The sequence below is a fragment of the Entelurus aequoreus genome, linkage group LG21, assembly GCF_033978785.1.
Source record: "Entelurus aequoreus isolate RoL-2023_Sb linkage group LG21, RoL_Eaeq_v1.1, whole genome shotgun sequence".
Lineage (NCBI taxonomy): Eukaryota > Metazoa > Chordata > Actinopteri > Syngnathiformes > Syngnathidae > Entelurus > Entelurus aequoreus.
Genome location: NC_084751.1, coordinates 34271335 through 34283767, shown reverse-complemented (window position 1 = coordinate 34283767; position 12433 = coordinate 34271335). Strand labels below are relative to the sequence as shown.

Sequence of the window (12433 nt, the reverse complement as noted above, 5' to 3'; positions counted from 1 at the left end):
AAAAAAAAAGCATGTAAACAAACAGCTTGGGCCTTAAGAGGTTAAAACAAGTGAGAGTGAGTGTAGAGTTTGAGCAGAAAATGCTGTATTGTTGTTCTGTTCTTGGGTGTTCCTGTCATTCAAATAGAGAGATAGGAAATAGCTTTCATAGAGTCCCGAAAAAAGTGGCTCATAACGGTAATAAAGTCAGGGGGAAAAAAACGAAAGTGCGTCGAAGGAAATGGCTCGTAAAAATATCACTTTCATCATCGTGTGGAATACAATCGTACCGTGCTTGTGTCTGCAGTGATCACTTTGTAAAATGTTTGTTTAAACATTTGATTTGTTTAAAAAACTTTCTGTGATGCAATCCAGTTTATTCTCCGCTAAAATAGCAGTGTTTGATAGCATAATTAAACGGAAAGAACAGACAAAAGATTGCATTAGTCTGTGTTCTTTTGTGGTTGCTATGCCTAAATATAACTACAAGACCTGCTTGTGCAAATAAACGTCATGTTAAGTCCTAGTAATAAATATTGTGATTGTTGGTCCAATCCACCCTATTTTCTTTCTTGATTTTTATAACAGGAACCATAAGCATAGTTGTTGTGCAGGAAAGCCAAGTGCTTTATTAGACACGGATGACCACATCATAGCATCTTTGGTGATATTTGTTGGCATCCAGAAAATATCCTAAATAGTATTGATAAACAAGGCTCAACAACATTTACTGCATCTTGATATAGCTAGCAAACATTGCTAAACAACAAGGACATCCATTGTTAGAATAATTGTATCTAAGTTATCACAAAACTTTGTGTTACATTGAGTTCAGCTCGCCCTGCGAGAGGACAAAAGCTGTCTTTGATCCTACCAAGCAAAAGGCTTGTAAAACTCCACTGTGTACGATGGGAGGAGACAGGAGGGGTTCGTTTTCTTAGATGTATTGTAATCAACAGAAAGATATTGTCTTGACCCGAGATCTACAAAGCGGAGAGGAAGCAGGGCCTGAGTCCCCTCCAGGCACCTCTTCTTTGAACTGTTTTACGACCTTTTCTTTGAACTGTTTGGTAACAAAGGCAATGGCTGTTTACGACCCCCCTCCCTTAGAAACAGCTGTTGCCATGTAATCAGGGAAAGTCCAAATAAAAGAGGAGGCGTACAATCTTTCATCAGAGCGTGGTGACACTACGTTTCTCCTCATTGAGCCAAATTTAATTATGTCTCTGTTTGATTCCTTGCTTCTTGTCTTGTTTAATAGATGTCATCAGTGTTTGAACCTGACATCTATATATTTAAATAATGAGACAAAATATGAACTTCACACCATAAAAACAACTGCAGGCATGAATTGTAGATGAGACCTGGTGACATATTTGGTGGTTACATTGCCGTTACTAAATAAACTGGCTTTTAACACTCGTAATGGAAGTACTCCATTTTTTGTAAATGATTTTCATTATCTAAACACTTTGATTGCACAAGTGTTGTAATTTTTGGAACATATTGTATGGCTAACAGTCGTAAAACAGTAGTGGCACAGCAGGAAGTTGCTATGTTTGCGCATGCATGTTGCAAATGCAACACGTGCGCTGACGGATTAAGCAGTGACACAGGTATACCTCAGAATCATATATTTTGTAGCCTATTTGAAGCATTTTTACTGTAAGCATGCTTACTGTTAGCATGCTGGCTTTTTCTGGCTAATTTTAGAGGTATACTTCTCAAAGTCATACCTTTTAGTTTGGTACTTGACGCATGCTAACTGTTTGCATGCTAACGTTAGCATGCACCTCAGAGTCATATTTAGTACTTGACACATTCTTACTGTTAGCATGCCAGCTTTTTTGCACATATTGCAGGTATACACAGCAGAGTCATATAGTATGGTACTTGACGCATGTTTACTCTTATAGCATTTTTAGCTGATTTACCAGGTATACATCCCAGAGTCATATATTTTGTTACCTAACACATTGTGACTGTGAATGCTAACGTGCTCGTATGTTATCGTTAGCATGATATCTTTTTAGCTCATATTGCAGGTACACACAGCAGAATTATACAAAACCCAAAACCAGGGAAGTTGGCGCGTGTAATTCGTAAATAAAAACAGAATACAATGATTTGCAAATCCTTTTCAACTTATATTTAATTGAATAGACTGCAAAGACAAGATACTTAATGTTCGAACTGAGAAACATAAATGTTTTTGCAAATAATCATTAACTTTAACAACACATTGCAAAAAAGTTGGCACAGGGGCATTTTTACCACTGTGTTACATGGCCTTTCCTTTTAACAACACTCAGTTAACGTTTGGGAACTGAGGAGACCAATTTTTGAAGTTTTTCAGGTGGAATTCTTTCCCATTCTTGCTTGATGTACAGCTTAAGTTGTTCAACAGTCCGGGGTCTCCGTTGTGGTTTTAGGCTTCATAATGTGCCACACATTTTCAATGGGAGGGTCTGGACTACAGGCAGGCCAGTCTAGTACCCGCACTCCTTTACTATGAAGCCACGCTGTTGTAACACGTGGCTTGGCATTGTCTTGCTGAAATAAGCAGGGGCGTCCATGATAACGTTGATTGGATGGCAACATATGTTGCTCCAAAACCTGTATGTACCTTTCAGCATTAATGGTGCCTTCACAGATGTGTAAGTTACCCATGCGTTGGGCACTAATACACCCCCATACCATCACAGATGCTGGCTTTTGAATTTTGCGCCTATAACAATCCGGATGGTTCTTTTCCTCTTTGGTCCGGAGGACACAACGTCCACAGTTTCCAAAAACAAATTGAAATGTGGACTCGTTGGACCACAGAACACTTTTACACTTTGCATCAGTCCGTCTTAGATGAGCTCGGGCCCAGCGAAGCCGGCGGCATTTCTGGGTGTTGTTGATAAATGGCTTTCGCTTTGCATAATAGAGTTTTAACTTGCACTTACAGATGTAGCGACAAACTGTAGTTACTGACAGTGATTTTCTGAAGTGTTCCTGAGCCAATGTGGTGATATCGTTTACACACTGATGTCGCTTTTTGATGCAGTACCGCCTGAGGGATCGAAGGCCCATAATATCATCGCTTACGTGCAGTGATTTCTCCAGATTCTCTAAACCTTTTGATGATATTACGGACCGTAGATGGTGAAATCCCTAAATTCCTTGCAATAACTTGTTGAAAAATGTTGTTCTTAAACTGTTCGACAATTTGCTCACGCATTTGTTGACAAAGTGGTGACCCTCGCCCCATCCTTGTTTGTGAATGACTGAGCATTTCACGGAAGCTGCTTTTATACCCAATCATGGCACCCACCTGTTCCCAATTAGCCTGTTCACCTGTGGGATGTTCCAAATAAGTGTTTGATGAGCATTCCTCAACTTCCTCAGTCTTTTTTGCCACTTGTGCCAGCTTTTTTGAAACATGTTGCAGGCATCATCATTCCAAATGAACCAATATTTGCAAACAATAACAAAGTATCTTGTCTTTGCAGTCTATTCAATTGAATGTAAGTTCAAATAGGATTTGCAAATTATTGTATTCTGTTTTTATTTACGATTTACACAACGTGCCAACTTCACTGGTTTTGGGGTTTGTATACTAGTGGTATGCATGCTAACATTATCGTTTGTTACCAGCGGCTTTTCAGCATTCACACGCATTTTTTACCAAAACAGCATTCACCAGTTGAGTGTCAAACCGTGCACACATAAGGAGTATAGTTGTGTTTATTTATATAGCCAAAGAAAAGCGAATTTGTTATGTACCATCCAATAAATGTGTTCATAAAGCACTAAATTCCCACTTGTCTTTCTGCTGCATGTTCTAGAACGACAGCGCGGTGGATACCAATCAGCAGGATCCTTCGGAGGGTATGAACTCGCTGCTGGCTGACATCTCTCTGGTGAGCTGGACAGACCTGCACTTGCCCTCTCAAACACAGATGCAGTATGCGGGAGAAGGGCGGTGGGTTTGAAGGCCGGGTTCTTTTTAAATTGAAGGGAGGCGATGGTGGAAAAGAACGAGGTTAGCGCAGACGTCTGACCTGCAGGCCGGCTTGTTTTGTTGGAGGACAACAAGCATTTGCACGAGAAAGAGAGAGAGAGAGAGATTGTCTTCTTTCATTAAAATATGTGCACCAGTGCAATCACCAAATGCACTGCAGCCTTTCCACTCTTCTGCTTACTTTTCTACCTTGGCAGGGGGATGACAACGTCTGGGAGGAAGCTGTTAGCAAATCATCATCTGCTTTTATTTTTGTTTTGCACATGTGATTTTGACACTCATTTTATTTCTCACGTCATACATTACGAGCCACATATTTTGAAGCGAAAATGATAATGCAATACATCACAATATATTTGCCATTCCACATGCACTCACACTCTAATACACATGCAATATGATGGTATTTTATTCTATTTAATAAGGGTGTCCTGATACAATTTTATGACTTTGGATTTCGATATTAGAGCTTTGAGTATTGGCTGATACCGATATTGAGCCGATACAATATCAGCAGGAATCATACATATTTTTTATTTTTTTGTAGTATGGAGTGTTTGGAAAGGTTTGATCAAGTGAAATTATTTACTTGTTATTTATTATTAATAGAGATGTCCGATAATGGCTTTTTTGCCGATATCCGATATTCCGATATTGTCCAACTCTTAATTACAGATTCCGATATCAACCGATACCGATATATACAGTCGTGGAATTAACACATTATTATGCCTAATTTTGTTGTGATGCCCCGCTGGATGCATTAAACAATGTAACAAGGTTTTCCGAAATAAATCAACTCAAGTTATGGAAAAAAATACCAACATGGCACTGCCATATTTATTATTGAAGTCACAAAGTGCATTATTTTTTTTAACATGCCTCAAAACAGCAGCTTGGAATGTGGGACATGCTCTCCCTGAGAGAGCATGAAGAGGTTGAGGTGTGGGGGGGTGCGGGGTGTATATTGTAGCGTCCCGGAAGAGTTAGTGCTGCAAGGGGTTCTGGGTATTTGTTCTGTTGTGTTTATGTTGTGTTACGGTGCGGATGTTCTCCCGAAATGTGTTTGTCATTCTTGTTTGGTGTGGGTTCACAGTGTGGCGCATATTTGTAACAGTGTTAAAGTTGTTTATACGGTCACCCTCAGTGTGACCTGTATGGCTGTTGACCAAGTATGGATTGCATTCACTTGTGTGTGTGAAAAGCCGTAGATATTATGTGATTGGGCCGGCACGCAAAGGCAGTGCCTTTAAGGTTTATTGGCGCTCTGTACTTCTCCCTACGTCCGTGTACCACTCCATACAGCTGCGTTTTAAAAAGTCATACATTTTACTTTTTGAAACCGATACCGATAATTTCCAATATTACATTTTAAAGCACTTATCGGCCGATAATATCAGCAGTCCGATATTATCGGACATCTCTAATTATTAACCATCTGGAATGGACTTGTGGCGTCTTTAAATTGAAATGGAGTGGTAATTGCACTTCTGCTTTGGAGACTTTCTCTGTGTAAATAATTTACAACAACTGCAATATTGTTAAACTAAGGACACTTACAGTCGTGGTCAAAAGTTTACATACACTTGTAAAGAACATAATGTCATGGCTGTCTTGAGTTTCCAATATTTTTCTACAACTCTTATTTTTTTTGTGATAGAGTGATTGGAGCACATACTTGTTGGTCACAAAAAACATTCATGAAGTTTGGTTCTTTTATGAATTTATTATGGGTCTACTGAAAATGTGACCAAATCTGCTGGGTCAAAAGTATACATACTTTATTATCATTATCAAATTTGGTGATGTAGAAAAGTGACAATCAAATCAAATTAGCTTCATGGCATGGCCTCTTAACTTCATGTGAGTGATTATGATTGACGGCACCTGTTGACTTCTCTGAGCCCATTAAAAAAGGGCTCATGTGATGCGGTCATTAGAGTCGGTTATAAACGCGACAGTTGGAAAGTCAAAGGAACTCAGTACAGATCCTAAAAAACGAATCATTGACTTGAACAAGTCAGGAAAGTCACTTGGAGCCATTTCAAAGCAGCTTAAGGTCCCAAAGGCAACTGTGCAGACAATTGTTCGTAAGTATAAAGTGCACGGCACAGTTTTGTCACTGCCACAATCAGGAAAAAAACACAAGCTATCACCTGAAAGCTGCTGGAACACAGGTGTCAGTGTCCACTAATACTCTAATATTGTTCAAATCAGTAGTAAAACTCCTGCTTTTCTTATGGCCCAAATAGTTTACAATAGCACTATACATAATCATAATACCAGGGCGTCTAGTGAGGGGCATTTTGTACTCCCTCGTCCCAGGAAGAATGCTTTGCGGAAATCTTTTATTTATAGATCTGGAATAACCTGCCTCAAATTCTCACCGGCATTGAACGTAAACAGGTTTTTAAAAGGAAAGTAATATTTTATCTGAGTCTGTAAATTAGTTTGCTAGTTGATGATTTTTGTTTGGTTTTGTATTGTGTAGTTATATTTATATGGTAATTATTATTCTGTGACTGTAAATTGTTTGCTCGTTTTCTTATTGATGCTTTTATTTGTTTCTGTATTGTGTAGTTATAATTATATGCTTTTACTTGTAATTGTATTGAGTTTGTGGACCCCAGGAAGACTAGTGGGTTGTTGTGGCAACCAGCTAATGGGGATCCTTGATAAAAATAAAAATAAAAATCACAGTTAAGCGTGTTTTGCATCGCCATGGACTGAGAGGCTACCATGCAAGAAGGAAGCCCTTGATCCAGGAGCGACACCTTAAGGCTCGTCTAAAGTTTGCTGCTGATCACATGGACAAAGATAAGACCTTCTGGAGGAAAGTCCTGTGGTCAGATGAAACAGCCTGTGTGACTAGTTTGACTTGATCAAACCTTTTTTTCTAAATCGACACTACAAAATAATACAAGTATGTATAGTTCCTGCTCATATTGTATCGATATTGGCCAATACTCAAGGTTTCAATATCGGTAGTGAAAACTTTGTATCGGGACACCCATACACTGAGAACATACCCCCTGGGGATACCAGAGACGTATTGTATATACATAATGTCAACAATATTGAACCACAAAAAACGGATATGTGTAAAAATAAAAATTGGCGTGGAAGAGAACTGAAAGAAATCAATCTAATCCTGCTCGTATAGAGCCAACACTGATACCACTCTGGTATCAATACCATCGATACTTGGATCGAGCTGCCCGCCCCTGAATACAGTCATGTTTAAATGATACAGTACAGCATTTGTTGAGAATGATGATTCATTTACAAATGAATCATTGGTGCACACACACAATTTATGATCAAATGATGCTCTCACTTCAGGATGATGTACAGTCGACCACAGCTGACTCTCCCCCCTCCTTCAAGCCTCCGCCCCCATCAAGGGTAAAGAGGCGCCCAAGTCGAAGAGACCAGCTCAACAAATCGTCTGAATCCACCCAATCAGGCTTGTACTTTACAAACCCCGCACACCCTAACCACAGCAAAAAGACATGTCAGAGCCCTTCCTTGCCATCAGTACGTTATAAACAAGATCTTCCACGGGAACCTTGCCAGGACTATGCAGCCATCCGGAGAAAAGAACTGTTAGCTCCATCCAAGACGGAACCAAAAGCTCACTTGGTTTCCCCACACACCATTGGTCCTTTCCCCCGCGTGCAGTCCCCTAGTAGAGGTGCCAACCTATCTGCCGCCTCATCCTCACCACCACCACCACCTCCACCCCCGCTACCCGCACCTCCTCCGCCGCCCGCTAAGCCCGTTAGCGTGTCCAAATCCTCCTCTCCGGGCTCTAAGCAGCAATTTGTTACAGTGGAGGTTCACAGGCCCAATGCAGAGCCCGACGTCAATGAGGTGCGGCCCCTGCCCCAAGCTCGAGGTGAGGAAAGCAGCTTAAAGTGCATTTTGGGAATTCAGTTAATCACTAACACTGGAGGTAGTCCAGTTTCCTATTTAGTTTCCACAAAGTACAAAAATAATTTACATTTGACGCAAAACTCATGAAAACCTATGAAAACAGATTTTCGTCAGTAGTTAGTGGCTCCTATGAAAAAACACCAATCAAGTTTCTACTCAATAATAATCTCAGGGCATTCAGTCGATCACAACTGGACTGTTTGGTTTGTCTTAGAAGACGTTACGCCTCTAAAACCAGGCAACACCCTGAGACAGGGACTCGTGCATCCTAAAGACCGGACACCCCACACCCACACAAACAATCTGGTGTCTGCTACCCAGTGTAATGATGAATGCACTGATTCATATATTGGGGAAACAAAACAACCACTAAGTTGACGCATGGCACAGCACAGACGGGCAAACTCTTCAAGCCAAGACTCAGCTGTCTACCTGCACCTCAAGGAGAAACAGCACTCCTTTGAGAACAAAAATGTACAGATTCTGGACAGGGAGGACGAATGGTAGGATAGAGGAGTGAGGGAAGCCAACTACGTCAAGGTTGGAAAAACCATCCCTGAACAGGTGGTCTGCGACACAACCAATCCCCCACATACAACCCTGTCCTTTAAACCATTACTAAAAGACTCTGCAATTTAGCCTCCAATAAATAACAGGAGTGAGAAAAATTCTGGTCACAGATGCTCCTTTGTGCCATTTGTTTACATCTGAACGGAATGCTAATGTGAGTGATTCTGAATATTTTGGGCGGTTAGAGGTCGATCCTCAGAGATCATTCTGCCACTCAAAACCTTAATGCCAACTACGGAAAATTACACTTCACCGACTGTCATTGGTACTGACAGTGGATTGCTTGTTTGCATCTGAACATTTTACGATTGGGCGATACTATTCTTGCCCAGGCACACCTTCCTGGTATTAGAGTATAAATATTTTGGGTTTTTCCACCAGCCGCTGGACTAGATCTGACCAATCTAAGTCTATGAGCATGAACTGATGAAGCCTACTCGGATGTAGGACAAAACGTATTCTAAGACAAACCAAACAGTCCAGTTGCGATCAGTTGAATGCCCTGACATTGTAATGACCTGGAGGAATGAGAACATTCACAGACATACTCAAAAGATGAAGCACTGATCTAGTGGTACGCCAAATAATCACTTGATTAAAGTACAGTGTTGTATTTCCCTATATTCAAACTAGTGTTGTCCCGATACTAATATTTTGGTACCGGTACCAAAATGTTTTTCGATACTTATCGGTACTTTTCTAAATAAAGGGGACCACAAAAAATTACATTATTGGCTTTATTTTATCAAAAAATTTTACGGTACATTAAACATATGTTTCTTTTTGCAATTTTGTCCTTAAATAAAATAGTGAACATACAAAACAACTTGTCGTTTAGTAGTAAGTAAGCAAACAAAGGCTCCTAATTTTGCTGCTGACATATGCAGTAACATATTGTGTCAATTTAATTCAAACACTGTATTACTGTTAAAACTGTGTGTAATGTTACAGTGGCCAAACTTATTTGATATATTTCTTAAATAAAACCTGTGTCTTGTTTTTAATGAATACATAGGTCTACTACGCTAGTGTATTTCAATGTTGGTTAATTATGGTGCTATTTGGAAAGCAAAGTTTTTTTCTGAGGTGGTACTTGATGAAAAAAGTTGTCCTATTTTAATTGTTATTTCATACCATATACCTCGGATAAGCGGAAGAAGATGGATGGATACCATATTTAGTATCTAAAGGTTTGTTTTTCCTTTTAAAAGGCGTGTTACGTGTTAAAATTGTAATTAATTTCAGTTTTTCGAGGTACAAGCTGCGTCAAAGAATCAATCAAACCCGTATCCCGAGGTACCATTGTACAATATTATATATAATACAGTATAATATTAGCAGTAGGAAAACTGTTCCTGATGCCTAATTGCCAGTTGATGTTTTAAGAGTACATAATGACTTTTCTCTTCAGCCTTCTTATACACACAATCTTGACCAAATGCAAACTATTGTAGCAGCAAATATATACATAAAGTGTTTTAAATGGTGTTCCTGCAATGTAGCATGTTTTATTTTATACATAATTCACGCCAACACAATCACATTTAATTTGTAGCTGATGGTTGTGAGGGTCAGACGATCATATCAGGAATAGTTTGACTAGCGTCTGCAGCCTTTTTGACGAAGTAAAACACTGAATAGTAAGTTACTGAGGTTATGCAAAAAAATAACACACAATAACTACATTTTGGTGAAGATCCAGATAAAAGTGATCATACAGTACACATGTAGTACAGAATCATACTCCCAGAGCGCAAATGACAGCAATGATATCACGTGTGCCCCCACCCACCACTAGGTGGCGCCCTGTCTCAGCTGTCAGACAATGGTCAGACTCTCAGTGAGGACAGCGGCGTGGACATAGCCGAGTCAGGACACGTCAGCAAAGACACCAGCCCCCATCCCTCATGCACACGCCACCTTCCAGATGCCCAAAGGAGTGGGGGGGGTACCTCCGCCAAACCGGTGAGGGTGCATTTCCAAACAGCTGTGGGCTTTGACATGGAGGAATTAGCAGATGCGTTGATAAACTGAGGGGAATTAATCAATTGCCGATTGACGTGGTCTGCTGCCTGACCTCCGTCCTTGTGAGGACCAACTGAGAACCTGATTGTGGACCAAGTGTGGACCTAAAATTATTGCAATTTTAGCCTGATCTGCTTCACACATACAGTATGTCAACACATGCTCCTTAATCCCAGAGTTCATCAAGACTATCATTCATAATAAAAAAACACAATCTTATCATGATTGTATCGATCCAATATGATACCCTTGGTAATGATACAATGTCTACCCCTGTCATAGCAACATTGCGTGTCATCGTTGGTCCTCACAAAGGCACTAGTGCCTACAGAGCAGTTCATTAATTGATCAACATTGATCTCACATTTTCACACAAACAGATTGTTCCATGTTTTGCGTTAAATTTGTATTCATGTTATGCATTTTGTCAGTTGCGTTGTGCATTTGTTTCATCCTTCACCACATCACCACATGGTAGACTAAACGTTAAAAGACTAGGGGTGTTACCATCGAGGTTTTATGCTGCCGATTCTGATCATCAAAATATATTGACTGTAAAATTACACATGAAGGATGGTGTTACAAATATTGGATCCAATAATTTAAAGGAAATAGTGATAAAATGAGTGAACAAAATGCTTTCTATTGTTGGTTTGCACACTGGCTTATTGGGAGGAGGAAGTATCGATAATGAAACCACCACCTTGCTTAATTATCACTCAGTACGTGTCCATGCACTAAATTACCGTATTTTCCGGACCATAGGGCGCACCGGATATAAGGCGCACTGCCGATGAATGGTCTATTTTTGATAAGTTTTCATATATTAGGCGCACCGGATTATAGGGCGCATTAAAGGAGTCCTATCATTATTATTTTTTTCTAAATTGAAAACACTTCCTTGTGGTCTACATAACATGTAATGGTGGTTCTTTGGTCAAAATGTTGCATCGATTATGTTTTACAGATCATCTTCAAGCCGCTTTCTGACAGTCGTTTCAGGATGCGCCGTTTTGTGAGTGGAAGAAGTGTCAAAATATGGAGCTAACTGTTTTAATGACATTCAGACTTTACTTAAATCAATAACGGAGCAGCATCTCCTCATCCGCCGGAAATGTGTTCCGTGAAAAACCGTCCGACCGGAACTCTCTAATAACTAAAGTTCCTTGGGTGAATAATGTAAACTCACTACACCGGTATGTTTTAACGCTTTCATGGCGAGTTTACTGACAGATATAAGTAAGAACTTTACACTACTTTATATTAGAAATGGCAACAGCGGAGGATGAATGTCCCATAACAAGATAGAGAAAAAGAAGAAGCTTATCGACGGACTACAAAGGCACATTTTTCAGGACTTATGCAGATCCCAAATACAGATCAGCAGGTACCAAAAGGTAAAAAAAAAAAAAGGTGCTTTTGCATAATACTCAGGGGCGCAGAAAAGGGGGGGGTAAAGGAGACGGATTCTAGGGGTCCATGATGGAGGGGGGCCCAGAGAGGCCCCTAATGATGATGAAATTATAATACAGAAAAAATAATGGGGGCCTTGTAAAGATTATTTTCATGGGGCCCAAAATCCCTAGCGGCGCCCCTGATAATACTGTGAAACAAAATGCCAGATAATATGTCTTGCCTTATACACACACCATAATAATACTCATATGTTGAAGCACAGTACAATCCATCAAGCGGTGCGGCTTCATAGTTTACTTAAGTCGTACTAAAACATTTTGATATATTTTTGAGCGCCGTGTGTAATGTTCTATATTTTCAATGGAACATACAGTATAAAATGTTGGTGTTGTTTACTTGAGTCATATTGCAGTCTACACGTATCTCTTACGTTTGACTGCCATCTACTGGTCACACTTATCATTACACTATGTATCAAATAAAATAGCAAAACCAGAA

At 39.9% G+C, this 12433-nt stretch overlaps 1 protein-coding gene across 6 annotated transcripts in view; it reads left to right on the top strand.

Moving 5' to 3' along the window:
• whrna (whirlin a) overlaps positions 1-12433 on the top strand; it is a 308126-nt gene that overhangs the window by 270923 nt on the left and 24770 nt on the right. For 4 of the 6 annotated variants that reach the window (XM_062031552.1, XM_062031553.1, XM_062031551.1 and 1 more), the window contains 3 exons: positions 3813-3887; positions 7331-7886; positions 10293-10459. In XM_062031552.1, the coding sequence (XP_061887536.1) occupies positions 3813-3887; positions 7331-7886; positions 10293-10459 (798 nt within the window). The remainder of the gene's footprint in view (positions 1-3812; positions 3888-7330; positions 7887-10292; positions 10460-12433) is intronic. The other 2 variants (XM_062031555.1, XM_062031554.1) reach the window with 1 other exon arrangement.